Source organism: Spodoptera frugiperda, chromosome 1 (genome assembly GCF_023101765.2).
Source record: "Spodoptera frugiperda isolate SF20-4 chromosome 1, AGI-APGP_CSIRO_Sfru_2.0, whole genome shotgun sequence".
Taxonomy (NCBI): Eukaryota; Metazoa; Arthropoda; class Insecta; order Lepidoptera; family Noctuidae; genus Spodoptera; species Spodoptera frugiperda.
Window position 1 is genome coordinate 940,543 of NC_064212.1, and position 21,984 is coordinate 962,526.

At 35.7% G+C, this 21,984-nt stretch overlaps 4 protein-coding genes across 6 annotated transcripts; 2 read left to right on the forward strand and 2 right to left on the reverse strand.

The window, feature by feature from the left end:
* Positions 1–712: 712 nt before the first annotated feature.
* LOC118273103 (ras-related protein Rab-5B) lies at positions 713–17,803 on the reverse strand. 2 transcript variants are annotated; one of them, XM_035589882.2, is made up of 6 exons: positions 17,588–17,803; positions 12,613–12,863; positions 11,702–11,774; positions 4,261–4,477; positions 3,491–3,608; positions 713–3,178 (listed from the first exon to the last, which is right to left on the reverse strand). In XM_035589882.2, the coding sequence occupies exons 2-5, from the start codon at positions 12,858–12,860 to the stop codon at positions 3,505–3,507; spliced, it is 642 nt and encodes a 213-aa protein (XP_035445775.1). In that variant the 5' UTR covers positions 12,861–12,863; positions 17,588–17,803; the 3' UTR covers positions 713–3,178; positions 3,491–3,504. The 2 variants fall into 2 exon arrangements, with proteins under 2 accessions (XP_035445775.1, XP_035445776.1); XM_035589883.2 differs by lacking the exon at positions 17,588–17,803 and adding an exon at positions 16,988–17,354.
* A 249-nt stretch (positions 17,804–18,052) lies between these two features.
* On the forward strand, positions 18,053–18,984 carry LOC126910851 (anaphase-promoting complex subunit 13). Of its 2 annotated transcripts, none has more exons than XM_050694747.1 (3): positions 18,053–18,145; positions 18,410–18,626; positions 18,835–18,984. In XM_050694747.1, the coding sequence occupies exon 2, from the start codon at positions 18,411–18,413 to the stop codon at positions 18,618–18,620; it is 210 nt and encodes a 69-aa protein (XP_050550704.1). In that variant the 5' UTR covers positions 18,053–18,145; position 18,410; the 3' UTR covers positions 18,621–18,626; positions 18,835–18,984. The 2 variants fall into 2 exon arrangements, with proteins under 2 accessions (XP_050550704.1, XP_050550698.1); XM_050694741.1 differs by having other exon boundaries at positions 18,142–18,287.
* LOC118273593 (rRNA-processing protein UTP23 homolog) lies at positions 18,139–19,516 on the forward strand. The gene is made up of 2 exons (XM_035590641.2): positions 18,139–18,287; positions 18,835–19,516. The coding sequence occupies exons 1-2, from the start codon at positions 18,168–18,170 to the stop codon at positions 19,486–19,488; spliced, it is 774 nt and encodes a 257-aa protein (XP_035446534.2). The 5' UTR covers positions 18,139–18,167; the 3' UTR covers positions 19,489–19,516.
* A 300-nt stretch (positions 19,517–19,816) lies between these two features.
* Positions 19,817–21,851, reverse strand: LOC118273285 (uncharacterized). Its single transcript, XM_050694719.1, has 3 exons — positions 21,437–21,851; positions 20,630–20,871; positions 19,817–20,125 (listed from the first exon to the last, which is right to left on the reverse strand). The coding sequence occupies exons 1-3, from the start codon at positions 21,762–21,764 to the stop codon at positions 19,967–19,969; spliced, it is 729 nt and encodes a 242-aa protein (XP_050550676.1). The 5' UTR covers positions 21,765–21,851; the 3' UTR covers positions 19,817–19,966.
* Between the last annotated feature and the right edge of the window lie 133 nt (positions 21,852–21,984).

Sequence of the window (21,984 nt, forward strand, 5' to 3'; positions counted from 1 at the left end):
TCGTTAACTGCCCGTCAGTCTTGCGATCATCGACCGCCACGTTTGCGGGCGATAATTGCAACTGCGGCGGCAACCGCGCAAACAACCGGTTTCGTGAGTTTGGAAACAAAACCGCAGTTCCGCCACTGCGGCGGGCGCGTGAAAATCGCTCCGTGAAGTTCTTAGCCTGATTCGGAGCTGCGGACTACTTAGCGGGTTTACCGGGGCTCCGGTTCGAAAAGCAGGAGTAGGAACGGGGTGGTTTTTAATCAGTAAGAGTCTGACACTCCCTCTGGCCTCGTCCAAGGCGAGAGAAGTCATTGGACGATTTTCTCGCCCTAAAAAAAGTACCCATGTGAGGTTTTCAGAGTTCTTTGTACCTACTTTCTAAGATTTAGACACCACTGATACTCGGTGAAGGAAGACATCGGTAGGAAACCTGGGCTTATAATTCCTTATGAGTTTAAAATTGCCAACCCACATTCAGCAAGGGTGGTGATTAATGCTAAACCTTCTCCGAGTCAGCAGAGGCCTTTGGTCAGTAGTGCCAACAAATAGGCCGTTAATGTGAAGTAAAACATTTTAATATATTTAGGTATTTTATTAATTTTCGATTTCGATAATTAAATTTTTGTTCACAGTAACATAATCAGGTCAACGGGTCGTGACATTATTTATTTATTGATAAAAAATAAGGATAAGGGTAAGAAAATAAATGAAACACCAAAAACTCTTCCATTTACAATGTTTTTTTAATCAATATAATAATATTCTTAATAAATCCAAAATATTTACACAATACAAAAAACATACAATACGACCATGATCGGCGTCCGTGGCCAGCCGAGACGGCCAGTGTTACTATTACTAACCAATTTCGTGGAACTGCTTGCAACAACTACTCTATTGCGTTTGTATTAAAGTTCATTATTTATTGCCGCTCCCTTGTCTGAGATAGGTCTACTTAGATTGGTTAGAAAATAAGATCTGTCTTTCTACGGAACTTATAGGTAGCTATAAGTGTTGGTACAAGGAAGCGGCGTTATCCAGGCTGCCCTGAATATTGCAACATTTCATGGTACGCCATGACAAGCGCACACAAAGCACGCTTGCCACTGCAATGGAACAACGGCATACCACGAAACGGACAGCAAATTTATCTAAAAGCTTTGATTAATATACAACAGTTGAGTGACTCAACAATTTCATAGACAAATTTCTCCCAACTCTACGGTATGGGCTGATAACAGTTACTATACTGACACGTCAGGACTTGTTCCATCTTGCAGGTGTTACACAGTACAGACCTATCCTCTTATACATAAATAATAAGTTTGCTAAGGAGTGATGCAAGCCCTCGAAGGAAATTAACGTGATATCTTAGAACAAGCGAAAACTGATTGCGTTCACACAGCATACATAACATTGCTGATACATAGAGCGAGCAGCGGCGATATAATCAGAGTGTACGGATGTAAGGACCAACTGGCGAACGCTACAAGTACTTGCAATATATCGACAAATAGAGGTGTGACAGCTACATCAGAGAAATGATCGATGTCAAGTGTACAGCCTAATGTTATCGACACAAACTCCGGAACTGCCCCACACTAAGTCCTCCCTGTATGGAATGCGATTATAAAAAAGGATACGACATTAATGACCCACCGTTTACATTTTACTTATAAAATATAAATTATACAAGACAATATACATAATCATTAATAATATGTATAGAACAATTTATCCATCGAATAATTAGTGTTTTAAAAATAACTATATAGACTTCCTAACTGAGAAGTGTAAATCTATTTCATTAAATAACTATGCCGTATTATATTATTTTGAACTAAAATAATGTATGGATGAATGTACCTAGACATTTCGACGATTGATTTTATTATTAGTACTATGAATGGATTCGCGCCTTGTTCCCAACCGATACGATTTATTGGGAAGGTTCCCAATTCATTGTTAGAGGGTGTACTTCGCCCAGAATGGTGTGAGAGGTGTAGGACAAAGGTTGAGTAGGTTGGAGACGAGGATCAGCAGACTGGGTGCCGTGGGCGAAGGAGCGGGCACTACTGCCGGGGAACGAAACTCCTCACTTATAAATGTTACTCTATATTTATATAAAATTACAATATTTTACCAAGCGTAACTGTTTTCGTCATTTTAAAACATTTCCGATTTATCAAACTTAAACAGAAAGTATATATAATATGTATATGATAAAAAATATTCTACTAAACAGTGCAGACACAAATGATAACATTTATAAGTAAAAGAACATTGCGACATCTAGTGGCGAACTAGTGACACTAGCGGCAGGCGACATGTTCCCAAATGACAAGATGTTACTTTGCGACACTGAGATTGCTTGGGAGCGTGCGCCTGCGATTGTGAACAGATGATTAAAATAATATTAAATGTATATGTAACGATACACAAATGTAAATGCACCTTCACCAATAATTTTGACAATAAACGCTTCTATTGCGCAGTGTACGTCAGTGGGGGGCACCGCGCGGGACGATATAACTGATTCCTCGTGTCCCGGCGACACCGTGCCCCCCACTGGCGCACGCTGCGCTGTAGTACAGGTATAACACAAGCTCAATTACTGCTAAACGAAGGAATCTCGTTAAGTAACCCTACTACTGCACAGTGCACTGCTAACTTGATACAAACGAAAGTAAATATAATCATTTTTTATTACATTTTCATTACAGTTACAAATAAGTTTTAAAACTAGTTATCATTTTTTATAATTAGCTTGTTTTTTTATTAATATTATATAATGTTTTTAATGCGGCCCGCGTGGACGTACGACACACTCGTATGAGGCGAGGCGAGCCAGGGAGGCGAGTCGTATTTATATTTAATTAATATTGCATAAAAGGTAGATATACATATGTATACAGCGGACTGCCTCGCGAGGCGTAGCTCGGTAACAATTGGCTAGGAAGGAGGCGAATGTAACGGATGGTAGCTTCAGTATATGTCGACCCTGCAGCATGCTGCGCTACAATCCGCGGATTGTGTGAGCTGCCGGGTGTGTGTATGTCCGAGCGGGCAGTGCGGGGTCGCGCGGGGTCGGCCGGGGTCGCGCGGGGTCGGCCGGGGCCGTCCGGCGCCTGTATCGTTACCTACTACATACCTCAACCCGCGTGCACGCCCTCACCGTACGGCGGTTATTCTGGAATATTGAGAACGAGGATTATAACAATCGTCTAATAAACATAAGCCTTACTATACTATACTAATACTACATGAGCACAAATATTTGGAAATATAACAGGCTTAAAAGTAAATGTTGAATACTTTTATTTTGCGTCCTTGGAAAAGTAGAAGGTATGAGAGATGTCACAAAACTTATATGTCAATGTATTTAAAAGATAGTCATCAACATCCTTGCATAGTTGCTTTAAGTAGATTGATTTATGGACTTAACTTATAAATATGACTGCCAAAAGAGCTGTTATTAATGCAGAATACGAGTGTAACATACCGTGCCGGTACCTATCACTTGCAGCAGGAGGAGGAGCGCGCCTGCTCGGCGTCCCCGAGGCGACGCGCGCCGCCCGCGCCCGCGCTGCCGCCGCCCTCGCTCTTTGGTAACTTGTTCGCTGGAACATTCACACACACGTATTATTATACAGGTATACAGTACTCGGCGATAACCGAAGCCCTTAAATACATAAAAATACTACTTTTTAGTATCTCTCTCTAAAGTTTCAACAAATGCAACAAAGGTATGTAAACCAGAATAGGGATGATGACTGGGTCAAAAATAAACTATTACAACTCGTCAATACAATAAAATTTTCAAAAATAATCACACTCTCATTCATAAATTTGATGAACTACGTAATTTTTTATAGCTAATTTTCTAGAAATAAGTCTGACATTTGATGTAAAAATCTGATTAGGTCATAATAGAGTACATATACAGAGTTCATAGAAAATATAGTTTTTGACGTTTCGAAAAAAGTATTGAAATTGACTAGTAGGAAACTAGCCTATTCTTTTTCCTATAATGAGGTATTAAACTACATAATCTATACTAATATTATAAAGCTGAAGAGTTTGTTTGTTTGTTTGAACGCGCTAATCTCCGGAACTACTGGTCCGATTTGAATAATTCTTTTTGTGTTGGGTAGTGCATTTATCGAGGAAGGCTATAGGCTATAAAACATCACGCTATGACCAATAGGAGCCAAGCAGAGCGGGTGAAACCGCGCGGAAGTAGCTAGTAATACATAACATCCAGTTACTAACCGATAGCTAAGAAAATGTCGTTGACGTTCATGGCGGTCTTGGCGCTGGTCTCCATGAAGAGGAGCCCGTTCTCGTCGGCGTAGGCCTGCGCCTCCTCGAACTCCACCATGCGCTTGGCGGCCAGGTCGCTCTTGTTGCCCGCCAGAGCTATCACTATGGACGGCGACGCTTGCCGCTGTAGCTCCTTCACCCAGTTCTTGGCGCGACCGAATGTGTCCTGGAACATAGATTGGGGAGTGTATTAGTTTTATTGTAGTTAAACATTATGATTTATTCACGTTTTTCCTCCCTGACGTTTTAACGTAAATATAGTGGTTTCGTACTTTGACGTAATGCTTGCCTAATGTCTTTTATGGTTTAATGTTAGTAGTGTAGATGAATAATATGTATTATCTTCTTTAACGTATAAGCATAACTCCACCCATAGTCTGTTTTCATTTAACTATTTCCAGATATATTTCCCTAATTCAATGCATTCAAACCATTTAAAATTTAAGCAATGTTAACACTACTATTCACCACATATAAAGAGACAACCGTGAAGCTACTCGTACAGAGATCGATAATAGAATTAAATATAAATATTGATTTCCTTCTGTCCGTACATTATGAATGGCAGTGTCGTGTCATAGTGTGCGAACTTGCGTAGGCGGGTATTAGATACACGTAGGTATTTACCGTCTACGTATGTAAGCAGCGGACGATACTATTCATAGTTATAAGCAGAACATGTCTTCATTAAATAAGCCGTTTAATGTAATATCATGTTTTCCACCTAAAGGATAGAGATTAGGGTACTTTCAATATGTTAAACTAACTTTGTTTGCGTGCTTATTTACTATTTTTCACCCACTTTTCAATATCCACTCTCTACCATAGTTAGTTAGTATTCCTCATACGACGAGGTTTCATGAAGATTTTCCACTATGGAGTCAAAAAAAGGTGAGCCTATTGTCACTAAGCCAGGAGTATAACATAACTGGTGTGATTAGCGACTGCTAATTAAAGGAATCAGAATGCTATTGTTCTGTATAATATATTTAATACTTGTCTGTGTGTACAGTAAATATTTATAGTTTGTGTATGCGACAGTTATCTCTGCGGGCAGGCGGGCGCCCTTGAACTCGCGAAGACTTACTCGGTAATACCATTTGCTGAGTTGTGTTGATTGGACAACCAAAATACTGAATTGTCTGGGTGTATGAGTTACATGACTTTGTATTTGTTGTGTATTGTATAAAGTTGTGGGCACTGAGGTGATGAGAGGTGTAATGTAAAATATTTTTTTTATTTTGTTTGTTATTGTGGTCTATTTAATTTAATGTGTAAGATCACATAAGTCACTATCAAAGACTGTGTTATGCCAATCATGTGATTAGGAATGGATATTTTACTCTTCATAAATTTTCTCGACCTAAGTCTAGAACTCAAGTCCTTGACACTAACACTAAGTATAACAGTGTTCTCTATAAAATAATCCGAACTCAAACATAGCTTACATTACAATTCATGCTAAGAATTTATGCTAAGAAGGTACACCTTCGTTTTAATTGTACGTTATAATTTTATACCAATTAAAATACCTAGTATCTGGAGTCTGCCTATGCTACATCTACAAGAATGCAAGTGTGATAATACATATATATAGTTACGTACATAGTATATAGCTATATACAATGAGTCATGACCGTGACACGTCGATTTCACATAACAAATAACGGCGGGTAATCCCGACTCCGAACGATTTCATATGTATTGTAACATTGTACATATGTGGACGCTAGATAATACTTTGATAGCATAGTTCGATACTGTATCTATTCGCCTGACGATTGTTTTTCGTGAACAATGTTATGAAAATGTTTTATGCTATAATATATGTAATTTTTTTAAGAACTGGTATGCTGGAGTAGACTGATGTGAAAAGTCAATTTGCAATAATTATTTTATTCGTTTTCATGTGACTATTTCACAGTTAGTGTTTATATTATTGTTTAAGAAATTTAAAATGATGAAAATTCAATGTTTTTTTTTTTTGTAGTCACTACTAAACTCATATATAAAATTAGGAATCTAATGCCATGGGATGATTTTATATGCTATGAATAGTGCATAACGAGGTGAAGAAGTCTTAAGTATGTTCCCTATATGGCTATACCACACAAGTTCAAAATGAATTTAGAGATAATATATTGACCTATCAAAATACAAAACATAATACAGAAAACGTTGTTTACCAAGTTATTTCTTAAAATACCCAACCATGTGAGACCTGTTATACAATAGTATGACTAATGCTGATCTATATACAATTCACAATTGTATAATCGGAGCGATTAGAGATAAACTTTGGAACATTCGCGGCTTCGTCGTATCGAGGAGATTATTGACGTGTCATTCTGATTGTACACAGTCTTTTATTAAATCTGTACAAATAAAAATGATTCGACGAAACATATGGAATGGATATTAACTCATAGGATTTTCAGCCTTGTTGTCAAAATATCAAGGTTGAAAATCAATAAAAATATGAGAGAGACAGTCAAACACATGTTTTGTAGGAGGTAGGTAAACAATAAACTTTGATCATAATTATCATTACTAATCAGCAATTGCATAGATAATAATCCATTGGGACCAAATGCAAAAGTTTTCAAACTGACATGGTCACTAACATGGTAAATATCCCGTCTTAAGTTCTAATGTTAGGAACTAATAATGTTGTAAAAAATAAGTTCGGTCAGAAATTACTTATGCTAGAAGAAATGTTCAGACCAGAGTACTAGGCTGTCATGAAAGCAGGGAGATAGACAAGTGAGGCCCAGCGAGGGATCGTGCCTGTAATTGCTGCGTTATCTGATAACCTGCTCTATCTCAACGATAGCAATGCATTTCTTCAACTGTGCTGTGTATTTGCTCTCTGTTTGTGATATTTTTATTTTATTGTATTGATCATACACGGCATTAAAAGTTCAATGCATATTGATCCGGTCTTTATTTTTGTAATTAATTTAATATTACAAATATTAAAAGGATCAAAAAAATATTTTGAGCTGTGACTAATCGGGTCAAGAAAACCATGTGAGATCTTTATCAATAAACATACAATATCCTAAAGATTTACGACACAAAGATCATTTTTACTAAAGAAATAAGTTATGGGAGCCTGCAATTGGATGCCATTTTATTTTAGTCTGTGACCGGTAAAAACCCAGTACCTACTACTAAATTAATCTCAAACACAAACAATTTATTTGCTTACCAATTATACGAAATTGGTCTCAATTACTAACTAGACAAGTACAGAATTTCCAGAACACAACACAACTTGCAGAGAAGGTGAAAAAAATAAAATCCAATTCGCGCACTTAGAGCATCATAGACCGTTGGAAAAGGTCTCCGCCCACTAGCGTGTAACGTTTAGTATAACAATTCGGTTGTTGGTGAAATATTCGCGCACGTGCCATGTGTACATCGATGATGGCTCTAAGTCACGGCATTCACGAGCTGTCTGTTGCACTCTTAAGGCTTTGACTAGCGATGAAAATCTGCTGAGGGTACCGGTATCGTGTTGGTAGTCCACATGTTAACCCCCATGGCGTTCAATGTGTTAAAAATGGATGTGGAATTGGTGGGAAGGTGTCCAAATGTTTCAATGAAGAAAATTGAATTTTTGTGAAACATTTTAGACCATGAACAATACATTTATATTGTTTGTAAGATTTTTTAAATATCTAGCTATCTGATTACTAATGCATGGTTATACATTTATAAAAAAAATATTACTAAAAGAATGAAGAAAAAGAGACAGCTTTAATTGTTTATTTTTGCTCATTAAGATTCATGTAAAATTAAGCATTTTATGCGCAATATGCATCGTAATTAATTTATATTAATTATAATATAATACTTAATAGACAAGTACATACATAAATAAATACTAGTGGCAAATGTGTACAAGTCTTATTATATTATCTTATCTACGTACTATTAAGTATAATAGAAGTGTTACGATTATGAAAACATTAAACATTTAATCCAAGAAATTTAAATATTGATAAAATTGTTTGACGCAAACCCGACATTTAAACATTCCTTGGACTGAGTGGGAATAAACAATTGTCTGCTTAGATTATAATCACAGCCTAATCGTCTAGACACACTATCGGACTTGGAACACTAAACATCAGACAATAAAGCAATTTATTTGACATTCAACTCACATATCGGCTTTTTACTAACTCGTGTATAAAAAAAAAAATGTTACGAGCGTATTGCCCTACACAAAAATTTCAGTCTGTAACTTGGGACTGTTTACGTTTATGAGATCGTAAACAGTCACACGTCACACCCAGACACGGAACAACGGTTTGTGGATCATACAAAGCATTGCTGCTTTTAATTTGACGGGGGAGAATCAAACTTCTCCCGCCTTGGGTGAGGAGAGAGGGAATGTCAGACTCTTACTGACTAAAAACCACCCCGTTCCTACTCCTGCTATTCGAGCCGGAGCCCCACTAACCCACTTAGAAGTAAAGCATTGCTGATTAGAACCCGTTGTCAAGTAGACAGTAGCCTATAGCATCAGCCATATTGAAAGGCATTAAAACTCCGTGATTACGAGATGTTCAGCTAAGCATCACGTTAATATCTATTTACTTCACCGCCATTTTTGAACAATTGCAAGTAAAATCACGCGCCATTGTTTGTAGTCCTCTTAATTATCCGTGACGTGATTGTGTTTATGAACGTCTGCGTTTGTCTGAGCGAACCTGATTTAACTCGATATTTTTTTACTTTAGACCAGTTATTTATGTAAATGTATCAAGATTAAATTGTTCAGGAACAATATTTGCAGCTCAAACAACAAGTAGAAATAGTGTAGCCTTTTTTTGAGGGGGATAATCATCCAATGGCTTCTCCCGCCTTGGACGAGGCGAGAGGGAGTATCAGACTCTTACTAACTAAAAACCACCCCGTTCCTTCTCCTGCTTTTCGAGCCGAAGCCCCGGTAAACCCGCTAGGTAGTCCGCAGCTCCGGATCAAAATAGTGTAGCCTACTACCACATCTTTTATCCCCAGAAATGTAACCCCACTTTCCGCCACTTATGTTGTAAATCCCAAGGAATAGTGAGTTAAATTATTAATGAAAAACTTTATTCGACAGGATTTAAATCGCCAGTGGCGACAACTAGCGACCACAAAAGGCAATATCCTTCATTTGATTGGTCGCGTGACTGGTTACTTAGTGGCAAATTAAGCACTTTTGTTCTACTCAAGTCGAGCCTCCCCATATATCTCACGCTGTTTCATTGTCTCTGTAGTTTTACTTTTACATTTCCGGCCTCAAGCTGTGATAAAGTACGAACGGAAGAATACTAGTTACGATAGATGCCTGTTTTAGGCGTATAAATGAATTCATTTAGTTTCGTAGGAAGAGTTAGTTCCGTAAATGCTAGTTTCAGGAACATTGAAGTTAAATATCCATAACAAATTGTTAGGACACTAGATAAATCTAAAGCTAGCAGCTCTCCAAATACAGCAGTGAATAAAATACACATTTTGAATGAAAAAAAAAATTGTTTGTTACACTTCAGTGTATGAGAGCCTTTACTCTTATTAGATAGATGTCACTAAATAAACAAGTAAATAATGTTCAACCTTTGCCTACTGACCATCAAATTTGACCATGTAGGTCACAATCACATTATATTTGAGAACCTTAACGATATATATCACATAAAGATATGTATATGTATGACTATTCATAGATGATCGAATTTACATAACATTAAACTTTTGTAAACAAGAGACGAGATTTAATTTAATTTACGATTTTTAGACATTTGTTAAGCATAATTAGCATAATAAAGTTGACAAGTTTGTCTATCGATTATCTCTGAAACTAATAGACTGATTTAAACACCATTTTTCATCTTATTAGCTAATTTCTTGTAGATTAATTTAACACGTGGGGCTCGACGATGACGGACGTTAGCAAAGAATTTGTCTTTTTTATGGTAATCAAATACCTTATCTTCAAAAAATCAATTGCTATTCGTTAGTCTTGCCAAAACTCGAGAATGGCTGGACCGATTTGGCAAATTTTGGTCTTAAAATGTTCAGGGAAGGTTTAAATTTAAAAGTTGAGAATTTTTTTTAAGGCGGAACGAAGTTTGCCGGGTCAGCTAGTATTACATAAAGACACAGAATACTGATTATACGTAGTTGCTTATGTACCGAGAAAGTATATATTTTTGTTATCAATATTTTAGCACAAATGTTGCGCGGTTAACGTTCGTGAGCCGTTACGTGTAGCCGTGTCGAATGGACGTTAAACTTGAACTAGATTCGTTCATGGTCGTTCGATTTACGGGATGGTTGCTGTACAAGGCTCTATGATCTTATTTTTTTAGATGTTAGGTGCCTGGCTTTATCTGCTATTTTACAAGGTCTGTGAAAGTGACACTAGTTAGTCTTGAAGGGGAATCTCAATCTTTTAACTAATCTATAATTAGGCAACGATCTTCTGAGTGACAGCGAAACGATAGAAAGCTTTCTGTGCATACTTAAATGTTGTTTGGTGCGTCCAGATGTAATCTTATCTTTGCGGTTTGTTGAGAATTGTTGACATCAATCTTTACCAAATTATAGGGTCCAGGTATTTATGTCCCCGGAGTTGCGGACAACGTAAAAGGTTACCGGAGCTCCGGCTTAAAGCAGGAGAAGGAACGGGGTGGTTTTTTGTCAGTTAGTCTGACATTCCCTCTCGCCTCTCCCAAGGCAGTCACTGGATGATTTACACCCCTCAAAAAAAAAAAAGTATGTCCCATAGTTATGTTTTAAAATTTTTAGGAACCTAGATTGTGATCTCCAAGTCATCTGCCAAACGTGGATATTATGACATGTACAGTATAAGTTAATATTTTGTTCAATAATGACTGAATGTAACTTCGATCTTAAGCCTAACTACGGAAGTTTCGTACAATAGAACGATACAATGATCGTATCTAATGAGCAGCCGGCCTTACTCCACTTTTCTATACTTTTTGTTCCAAGCCGTCGCGTGCTATCGTCAGCGTCTTTATTGCGTAAGCTTTAAGGGCGAGTTTCGCAATATATAAAGACGGTAGGCTAGGTAAATAGATTAGTTTTGTAAAGACATTAATCATTTCCGTTAGCTTGAAATTTGATAACTGCAAATCTTTTAGTAATCATTGAAATATTTTTACGTCACTACGTCAAATCTTCCTATAAGGAAAGAATGTGATGTTGACTCCATTTCTAATTAAAATTGTATATTTCCAACCACATTTCCCTAATAGTATTATTACCTACATACAGTCGAAAATATTGAGCAATACTATAATTTTATAATGGTAAGTATTAGTTAGTGTGTGTCGTTTATATTAGTTAATGAAATTATATAAATAAAATTTACCTGATTAGTAATATCATATACGACGATAGCCGCCTGCGCACCTCTGTAGTACATAGGCGCTAAGCTGTGATACCTGCGGAACAAAACATATTTTGTCAAAAAAAATCCTAATAAAATATACTTAACTCATAAACTTTTTAATGCCCGATAGAAAGTACTCATATACACTATCAACACAATAATTTTCACCAGTGATGTTATGAGTCCTATGTAAGAAGAAGTGAATCTATTGCCATATACCGGACACAAATCAGCCTCTGTGCTAGCAAATCAGACTCTGTATTATTTACATCTATTTAACTATGTTTAATATAATATAACAGTTGGGACATCGTAGGACCTTAGACGAAATAACTTCTTAGTCTTCAATAACACTTATTTAAAGATTCAAGGCTTGAAGCCTTTTGTGATACATTTTCCTCAAGTGTGGTTATATTTTTAAATTCAAGCATTGCATTATAGGAACTGCCTACAGTCAGTAATCAGTTAAAAACGTGGCAAGTAGACATGATTGTTATCAAATAGTGAAATAGGTAATCTTATCAGTAACATAAACTTTTTATTTCGTATTTTCTCTTTCATTCATAATTGCATTGTTGTTCATTGAGGTGAATATATCCAGTCCAATGTCCGATAGTTTGAGTCAGAACAAATGTGTTTTTATCCTAATATTCTACTTTCTATGTTTGTGCATATTTTATGGAAAAGTAGATGAATGGGTGTTTGTTACATTTTCATATAAAAAGACTAAAAAATACCACCGCAAATTCCCAATGGTAGTTTTAGTTTAGAAATCAATAAAATCACATATGAGGCAATAGCCTCAAGAGCTTTAAAGATTTCATGAAGATCATAAAGATTTCATGCATATACTGACTACTCTGGGTATATAAAAGAAATGTATATCATACCTTTCCTGCCCCGCAGTGTCCCAAATTTCAAACTTGACAGTGGTGTCATCGAGGCATACGGTCTGGGTTAGAAAAGCGGCGCCGATCGTGCTCTCCTGGTACTCGTGGAACTGGCCCTTGACGAACCGAAGTACTAGGGAAGACTTGCCCACTGCTGACTCTCCGAGGAGCACCAGCTTGAACTGGCACACTTTCGTCTGTGGCGCGCCGTTCGGCCGCTGCGCCGCACCGCTCCTGTTGGTCGCCATCGCCTGCAAACATCACAACATACAGTGTGTAAGCGGAACGCTCCCAAACGTCGCAAACAGGTGATGGTAAAAAACGTGTATTATTTAAAAAAAAATAAAGAATTCAATGTTTATTTTAAGTAATAATAGTTGTAATCTAATGCTGAATTTTAATATAGCATGAATAATACAAACACAAAAACGATTAAAATTATAAAAACATAAACAATTTGTGGCGTTTTTCGGGAGCGTTCCGCTTACACCCTGTATAGCTTGGATTGATTTCATCATTACAATAAGAAAAATAACGTTACGTCATTTTCATTGTTTTAAGAACTTCTGAGATATAATTCAATAAGTGATACACACAATCTTTCACGTCTCTTATCAGTCAATAACTTACTGGGTAATTTACTCATTCTAAACAATAGTTTAAGTGTTAAAGACTAAAATAAACGTGACAAGTAAAAATAGGAATTAGCTAAACAAGTGGCACTGGCACCTTGAAACAAGCATATTTCATAGGCTTTAAATAATAACTTTGTCCTTGAGGGCACGGCTAACGCTGTAACCTTCAGTTCGCGACAACAGGTCGATTCGGTGAAAATATTGTTAGTCAAGTGCAATTACCTAGGTTCTAAGTACTTTGTTACCACGCTTTGTCTTAATTGCTGTTGGTATAATATCCGCAAGACAGGTGTAAATACTTATTCATCATGTAAACAACAAGCTTTGGTATTTTGATCTTAAATTATTTGTTTAGAGAAAATGTTATGTGCTTTAACTAACTATACAAAATTCAATGTACATCGTCAAAATGTTATATTTTTAACTGACTTCAAAAAGGAGGTTCTGAGTTTGACTTGTGTATGTATGTTGGTGCGCGATTATCTCGCGTTTTGTTGACCCGATTTTGATGCAGGTTTCAGCTTAGTAGTTTTCAAACTTAGGAAAAGATTTTAATGATATTACTTGGCTTAAAAAAATGGAGGCGAGAAAGAAAATTGAAGGCGGTTACCTTTTATTTTTGAAGAAAACATTAACAAACAATGAAAACATTAAAAAACTAATTCTTGAATGATTTTTTACTTTTTCATACAACCTACATAGCAACAGAAATGGTGAAACACGTGGTTCATTTCAATTCACTAGTTAAATCCGTTCGTTAGTGATAAGATATAGCGTTATATTATTATGGGCGTCAACTGACCTGTCATTTTGACAGGCACTAATAATAATTTGGTGAAAAAATTGCTACAAACCAATTGTGACTCACACTAACAAAACATTGATAAACAGATAGATAAAAGAACACAATAGATGGAATTTTTTATTTCATCCCAAATTCAGTTAATTTTTTTTCCACACTAGGATTTCTCCTGTATCGTGGGTGCCTTTACAAAATACAATATCATATACACACCTAGACCTTAAACAACAATTTATGGATCAGACAAAGAGTTGTTCCTTTTGGGAATCGAGCTCACTACAAGTTAGGCGGCAGCCAGTTAAAAAAGCAAAATCATGATAATTACAGTTAAGATAGAACCAAAGCAAATATGTATATAATGTAAACATATATGTAACCTACTAATATATAAATATAAGCTACCTACAATGGTATACTTAACTACATAAAAAATAGAATGGTCATGAAAGGCAGGAAGGAATACAGACTTGCACAGGATACGCAAATGATTGCTAATTATTATAATTGTGCAGAGATACAACCTTAAATTATCAATGCTATTCCATTAAAAACATTTAAATTAAATAGTGTAGACTAAATTTAATGGAAAGAAAGAATAGAAAAAAACTTTTATTTAAATAAAAGGGAACCACCTTCAATTTTCTTTACTGCCTTCATTTTCCAAGTCAGGTAATATTCCTAAAACCTTCTCACAAAGTTTATACTGAAAACCGCATCAAAATCGGTTTAGACAAACGCGAGAAAATTGTGCACAAACATACATACAGGTCAAACTGAGAACCTCCTTTTTTGAAGTCAGTTAAAAAATAAGTGTGGGAAAGGACAATGGCTTATACAACATATAGATTTTGTGTCAAACAAAGTACCTTGGACACTAAACAAGAGTTTGTTAGAGTGCAGAAAAAATTTGAATACTGAAATAGCACACAATTATGTAGGAACAAGACATAAATTATTCATGCAATCACATTTACATAAATACATACTGCACACAACAACATGGATTCACGATTATACATTGTTTATCTTACTGAAATAAGATTAAAAAAAAGAAAGTTCTATCTTTGCTTTAAACACAAAGGTGGAAGAAAGAAGCAGTCAATGACTTCATAATGGCCGTCCTGTTTCTCACAATAACAATAAAATCATACAACTTATAAGATAATGTATGATTTATCATGTCCTAGTGACATAAATCATGTTATCTAGAATAAAAAACTGACAAATGCACATCAGACTGCAACAAAAACATTGTAAAGGTGCAAGAAAATGAGGTATTTTTATTGTCTTTCATGGAAATTTTAACTTTATTAATGTCTTATTTCCTCACTTTGAAGTCGAATTTTCAATGTACTAGTAAAGGATAATTTAACATAAGTATTTTCCATTTATAATGTGGCAGTTTATGTGTTAGTTAAGTTAGCAGTAACTTAATTACAGGTGATGAAACAGACCCTCATTTATACAGCAATATAGCTATTACTAAAAACTAATTTTAAGCTGCTGACAAAAGCTATTGATTGAGTGTAAGCTAGCTATTGAGATATTGAAGATATTATGTAGCTAGGTTATGGAGTTCCCATGGGATAACAAATTCTGTCACCCAAGTCAGCTCATACCCTGTCTGTACACCAAATTTCATCAAAACTCATTCAATAGTTTCAGTGTGATTGACAGACAAACATTAATAAAAAAAAATCACATATTAAATTATATTGCTATAAATAAAAACTACCTTTCTTAACAGAGACTAATCTATACTAATAATAATTATAAAGCTGAAGAATTTGTTTGTTTGTTTGACTGCACAAATCTCAGTAAGAACTGGTTTGATTTGAAAAAATATGTTTGTTTTGGATAATCTATTTATGCAGGAAGGCTATACGCTATAAAACATCATGCTAGGATCATTAGGAGCAGAGTAGCTGATGAAACCACATGGGAGTTCACAATAAAAGTGCCCTACATATTTTTAAGTGTAGGTTAAGAAATGAGGAAATAGAGTTCCAAGTATTTTAATCCAACAGAAATCTTTAGTAACTAATTAATTCAAGATATAAACTAATCAGTTTGAATTATTACTTAGTAAATATTGCATAATGTTATGTCTATGCCATGTTATGTAAACATGTTCTACATATTAAAACTATTTTATGAATGCATCAATATAACCTCTTTATGTATTGACACAGAAAATAATATAAGGCTGTATACTCACAGATAATATAGGTCTCTCTTTAAAATAGGACATGTTTAGCACAGATTACTTAACACACCAAGCTATGACCTTTGCTAAGGTAAAAATTAGACTGAGTTCCTTCAACTGCATTTAAACTAAAGTAAACACTACTGCAATTATTTTCTTATTAATAAATTACAGTTTAATGCTTGCTAATCATGAAGAAATTTAATTATCTAAACCAAACTTTACTTAATGCTTAATTAAAAACACATTTGACTAATTGAAAACCAGTTTTGATTTTTGAGTAATAAAAGCTTTGGTGACATTACCATCAACCAAATTCTAGGAAATGGTATGATTGTATTTATTTTCAAGTCTTTGAGTTCTTAGTAAAAACATAACATAAGGAAGTTTACCGGAATGTGTAAATATGATGACACCTAAACCCATTTAGAAGAAAATTGTTATTTATTTTTTCTTTTTTATGATGATGAGAGGTATTTATTGAGTTTGATATCTTCCACAGATAATAAATGAACAAGTGAAATTGAACAATTATTTACTCAAGGATGATTACTTGTGTACTTTTTGTCGACTATGATTCATTTGAATACAACTTGGTCATAAAAAACTTAGGAGTACTTTATGACAAATCATTATTCACTTTTAATTATCTAGTTTACTATAGGAAAACTTGTAGAGATGTGTTCAGAATATAACCTTGCAGGTGTTAGTGTTTTATAACACAGTACTCACCAGATAAAAGTCCTACAAAAACACAGTTGGACACCATTGACAATTCTTGCAATTCCAACTAAAACTAATGATCAATCACCCATGCACATAACAAAGAATCCAATTCGTTGTTTTTTTAAAACCTTGAGACTTGAAGAGCTACGAAAGCGAACGTAATAAAGACTGGCTTAAAACGGTAAACAAGAAATTGTTATCTCCACGTCCGTATCGTCGCGAAATCACAAAGAAACAAAAGGTATTAACAATGACACTTATCAGCCACTATTCGGCGCAGTTCGCCGGACCTACATAATATAATTTCTCGATCAATTTATCTGTCGCGCACCAAAAACGTGTCTGTTATGATGATGACTAACCGCTTATGCCCGTATCATAGCGTTTCCTTCGACTCGGACGATTAAAAATTACATAGAGACGCCCTCATCGGAATCAGCTGTATGTCATAAAACCACTCAACGTAGTCATCTACGCGTCCGATCACTTTGTCCAGACGATTACTTAGGAGAACAATACAACTAATCTTCTCATTATATGAACACTCTTAAACAATATTGGATAAAATGACGCATTTACTTGATTATAAGGATATGAAAGACGTACCCTCCCTGTTATTATACCGCTGTTTTGCACTTTTCCTTGGGCGACAGATCCTCAAGAGGTCGCCGTATCGCCGAAAATATCATTAATTACACACTTTAATGAATAAAATCATTAATTTTAAATGCTAAACTGGAAAATCTAGCACAGAAATGCAAAATGACCACGAACAAACATGGAAGCGAGAGAGCGAGCGAGACGTTTCATTTCACAAAAAACTGTCTATGGTTTGGTATACGTCATATTAAGAAATCCCATTTTGTTTATGGTTACGAAAATTACTAAGCAAAATAATTGTTTGAAACTGTAAAATAATTTAATATGATTTGTTTTCATATAATTATATGAATATTAATTTGTAAATTATCAATTTGTAACTACTGCGAAATATAAGTTCACGTTATGTTATCTATGGTGACGTGTTATTTTTCTCAGGCAATATTTTAATAATGTCATTGTCATCAATTTGTCATTCATTAGCAATTTTGACGTTTGATTTCACGCTCGTGGTGTATTTTGTCGTGGTTTTGCGTTTATTTCTTCTAAAATCTAAACTAAAAGGTTTGTATAACAATTTTAAACCATGAAGATCACCAGATATAAAAAGGTTCAGAAATATCTGAAGTTCTACTACAACAACTACGGCTTCCATCAACCGTACCAAGTTTTACTGGACGGCACGTTTTGTTTTGCTGCATTTAAAGTAAGTCTTCTTAATACCATTAATAAAGAAGACTTAGTTTTAAATATTGCTTGCAGACGCCACCATCACTTTGTCACTTAAAGATGTATATGCACCAACTTAACTTCAAAATATTTGCGCAGAATGGACAGCAAGTACCGCCGTAACGGTCGTCTGATAGACATTGTGGATGAGGAGTGGAGGGCAGAACAGCTCCCTCATGAGGACATCCAGGTTCCCCTCGAGGAGCTCCCAGACCCTGAAGCTGACAGTGCAGACTCTCATCTCACACTTAAAGAACAAAGCCTACGCTGGCAAGAGAATTTTCCAGAACCTGCCGCAAGCAATATTTAAAATTAGGTATTCTTTTCATCTTCAATAGAATTAAACACTTTATTAGTGTTCTAGTGATTTTATACTTAAGTTATGAAGTTTCATGTATTAATTGGAGTCAAACTTAATATCATCCATCAACATATTACTAGGAATATTTAAAAATCTAAAAACCCCTTTTTGTGGTATATTACCAATATCTTTTTACTAAACTATCTCATTATGACTTTTTCAGGAACACATCAACATTAGGGAGCAGATCCCAAAATATTTAAACTCTCAAGCTAAATTACTCACTACAAGATGTATAATTATAGAAACAGAAAAAATTGCAAAGAAGACTCATGGAGCGCTAACTATATTGAAGCAATTTGGTATACATGAATGCAATCATAAAGAACCTATAGGTGGATCCAACTGTATACTGTCTATGATTGGCAGGAAAAATGACAAACATTATATTCTGGCAACACAGGACAGGGATTTACAGGACAAACTTAGAGAAAGAGCTGGTGTTCCTCTCTTATACCTTCACAACAAGTCTCCCACTCTAGAGAAACCTTCACCAGCCAGCTATGCTAAAGCCGGCCAAACTCTAGAAGGAAACCAATTCATGTTTATCAGTGAAACTCAAAACGAAGCACTACAAACTATGAAAAAGGTTTTAGGAGTTGAGGAAAAGGATGAAAAGCCTAAGATCCCAATTAAAAAGAAAAAGCCTCACAATCCTAATCCCTTGTCTTGTAAGAAGAAAAAGAAGAAGCCAGTTAATAATAATAACAAAAGTAAGTCAGAAAGTGTGAGTGAAGGAAAAGTTAGAAAAAGAAAAAAGAAGAAAATACCACAGCATTTGAAGGAGCAACTGAAGAGTGCTGTTAGTAATGCTTAATCTTAATGTAATATAATTTTAATTGTAATTTGTTGTCCTTTTATTTAATCCATCTGCTTACAAATCCCTAAAACTCCTTTTTTCCATGGAATTCCTACAATCGCTACACTTCTTTAGATTACAACACATGGCTCACAGGGGGATCCCTTATTTTACAATAATTCTTAGAATAATATAGTGTATTTTATTGTTGCTAAGCTGCTTTTACATAAAACACAAGAATTTCAATTAACATAATTTTATTTGAAACTAGGATTTCATTAAAAACTTCAATATAATAAAAGAAAATTCTCAGATTAAAATCTAATGAGCATCACCATAAACCATTACCAAGTAGTCCTCCCGCTAGGTAGACTGACGACATTGTCAGTCACTCGGAGCCATTGAATATAAGTGGCGAGTTGTCAATCGAGCCAGCTAATCATGATGAAGTCTTCTCACTCCTTACTCACTTCTCCATAGCTCAACTTGCATAGTGCTATTTCCCTAACTTGAAAGGCCATATCAGTTTCAATCTGTTGGTGCCGAAGGTGATTATGTGTATCAGTGGCATGTTAGCCAGGTACACCGAGTGGAAATGTGTGATGATATCGTAACAGTCTTGAGGCCTGAACACTTCCTCGCCGTCCGGAGTGTCCTAAAAGTAGTTAGTTTAGTTTAATATTTCCCCACACTTAGGTTGCCTCCTGTATCGTGGGTGCTTATTAACACAAAGATTCAGAGTAACAATTTGAAGATAATACAAGCAATTGTTACAACATGGACACAGGATTGCACAGATGGTGGTGCTGCGCCAATCATACAGGCAGCAGACCAGTAACCTTAGTGCGAGTTTGCTTTACGTTGACCGAGAACGAACTAGAAACGTTCAGCGCTCTGTTTGGTTGGTTAATTCGCGCAAAAATTGGTTGGTTAATTAAAAGCAAACTCGTACTAAGGGTACAGTAGGTTTTCGATTTTCCAAATTCTTATCAACAGCATATTTAAGAAAAGCACTTGTGGCAATAAAGCCACACCCCTTTGCATAGGCAATACTCATTCATAACTGAACGAAAAGTAAAAGTGCATATGTCTACCCTCTCCCGGGGATAAGAGGTGAGACATGGACGTTACATCATTCTAGGTATTAGTCTCAACTCACTTCAATAGTATGCCTTATCATAACTTGCTTGAAGTAATTCCAGACCGCTGTCGGGGACTGCCAGTAATACCACCTGAAGTAGAGATGCGTGTCGATGTATATCGTGATGAGCGCAGCTAATCTGAACGCATCAAAGTCGCGCTGCGCCGAGTAATCAATGACTTCCAATATGAGACTCATTAAGAAATTCTTCTCACCTATAGCGTAGTTGTGTACTATATTCTTTTCTATTAGGAAATTACCTGAGAGAGAATGAGAGATACAAAATTTAATTGATTAGTGCGTAGTAGGTGTACCAGTACCAATACCAATAGTTTTACTTATAATAATTCTAGATAATCTTTCAAGTTAAAAATCAACACACTACTGACACTGTAATATCAGATTCCCGTGTAACAAAATCTTACTAATCCTATAAATTTTATAAGTTTATGTGTTTGTTTGCATGTTTGTTTCTGAATCACGTCAAAACGGCTGAAGGGATCGGAATGAAATTTGGAATAGGGGTAGATTTGACTGCACGGTTGGCGCGGTGGCTGGGTAACTGGCTGCCGTGCAACGTGTAGCGGGTTCAATTCCCGCACGGAGCAACTCTTTGTGTGATCCACAAATTGTTGTTTCGGGTCTGGGTGTCATGTGTATGTGAACTTGTATGTTTGTAAACGCACCCACGACACAGGAGAAAATCCTAGTGTGGGGCAACGTTTAAAAAAAAAAAAAAAAAAATTATATATGGTCTGAAATAACACTTAGGATTCTTTTTGTGGCGAAGCCACTGGCAGAAGCTAGTATTATACTAAGTATTACCTATAAACTTCTTGAGCCCATTCTCTTTATCTGCATCAGCAGCTGCGATCATGGCGACTGCTTCATCCTCATTCATGATGGTGCCTACCAGAATATGTGGGCGTGGTTCTGTTTGGGGTTTCAAGAAGGGAGGAGATTCATTTTCTCGCAAGTGATGTAAGTACGATGGAGCTGACAGCTGTGGCTTCAACGAAGCCTCATCCTCATCCGAAGAGTTAGGAAACTCAGGAGCTGATAATGCCTTCATCTTCTTCAAGTCTTCTGCCGAAGGCGGCGTTATATAACTTGATTTCGATTCGAATAAACATGTTTCACAAATATTACTCATGTTTGAATAGATTTTATTACGAAAATAATATATGAATATTCAACGCGATGTCAATTCTTGCTTTTGACAATATGTTGTCAAATGATTGATGTAGGTAAACAAAAATAGTATTTATTCATTAAATGCAATGAGTATATGAATAGATATAATTACTTATGGTTATTCTTATTGGTAATTTCGTAAAAGCTACATAATTATGAGCTGTCTTGTTTATTGGGCA

Bases quoted from the DNA above. Each gene is read 5' to 3' on its own strand.
- LOC118273103 (XM_035589882.2), bottom strand. From the start codon at position 12,860: ATGGCGACCAACAGGAGCGGTGCGGCGCAGCGGCCGAACGGCGCGCCA. The intron at 11,775-12,612 runs GTATGATATACA...TTTGTTCCGCAG, and splicing joins GACACTGCGGGGCAGGAAAG to GTATCACAGCTTAGCGCCTA. The intron at 3,609-4,260 runs GTTAGTAACTGG...TGAATGTTCCAG, and splicing joins CGACATTTTCTTAGCTATCG to CGAACAAGTTACCAAAGAGC.
- LOC126910851 (XM_050694747.1), top strand. From the start codon at position 18,411: ATGGACAGCAAGTACCGCCGTAACGGTCGTCTGATAGACATTGTGGAT.
- LOC118273593 (XM_035590641.2), top strand. From the start codon at position 18,168: ATGAAGATCACCAGATATAAAAAGGTTCAGAAATATCTGAAGTTCTAC. The intron at 18,288-18,834 runs GTAAGTCTTCTT...TGACTTTTTCAG, and splicing joins TTTGTTTTGCTGCATTTAAA to GAACACATCAACATTAGGGA.
- LOC118273285 (XM_050694719.1), bottom strand. From the start codon at position 21,764: ATGAGTAATATTTGTGAAACATGTTTATTCGAATCGAAATCAAGTTAT. The intron at 20,872-21,436 runs GTAATACTTAGT...ATTCTCTCTCAG, and splicing joins TGGGCTCAAGAAGTTTATAG to GTAATTTCCTAATAGAAAAG. The intron at 20,126-20,629 runs GTGAGTTGAGAC...AACTACTTTTAG, and splicing joins TGATAAGGCATACTATTGAA to GACACTCCGGACGGCGAGGA.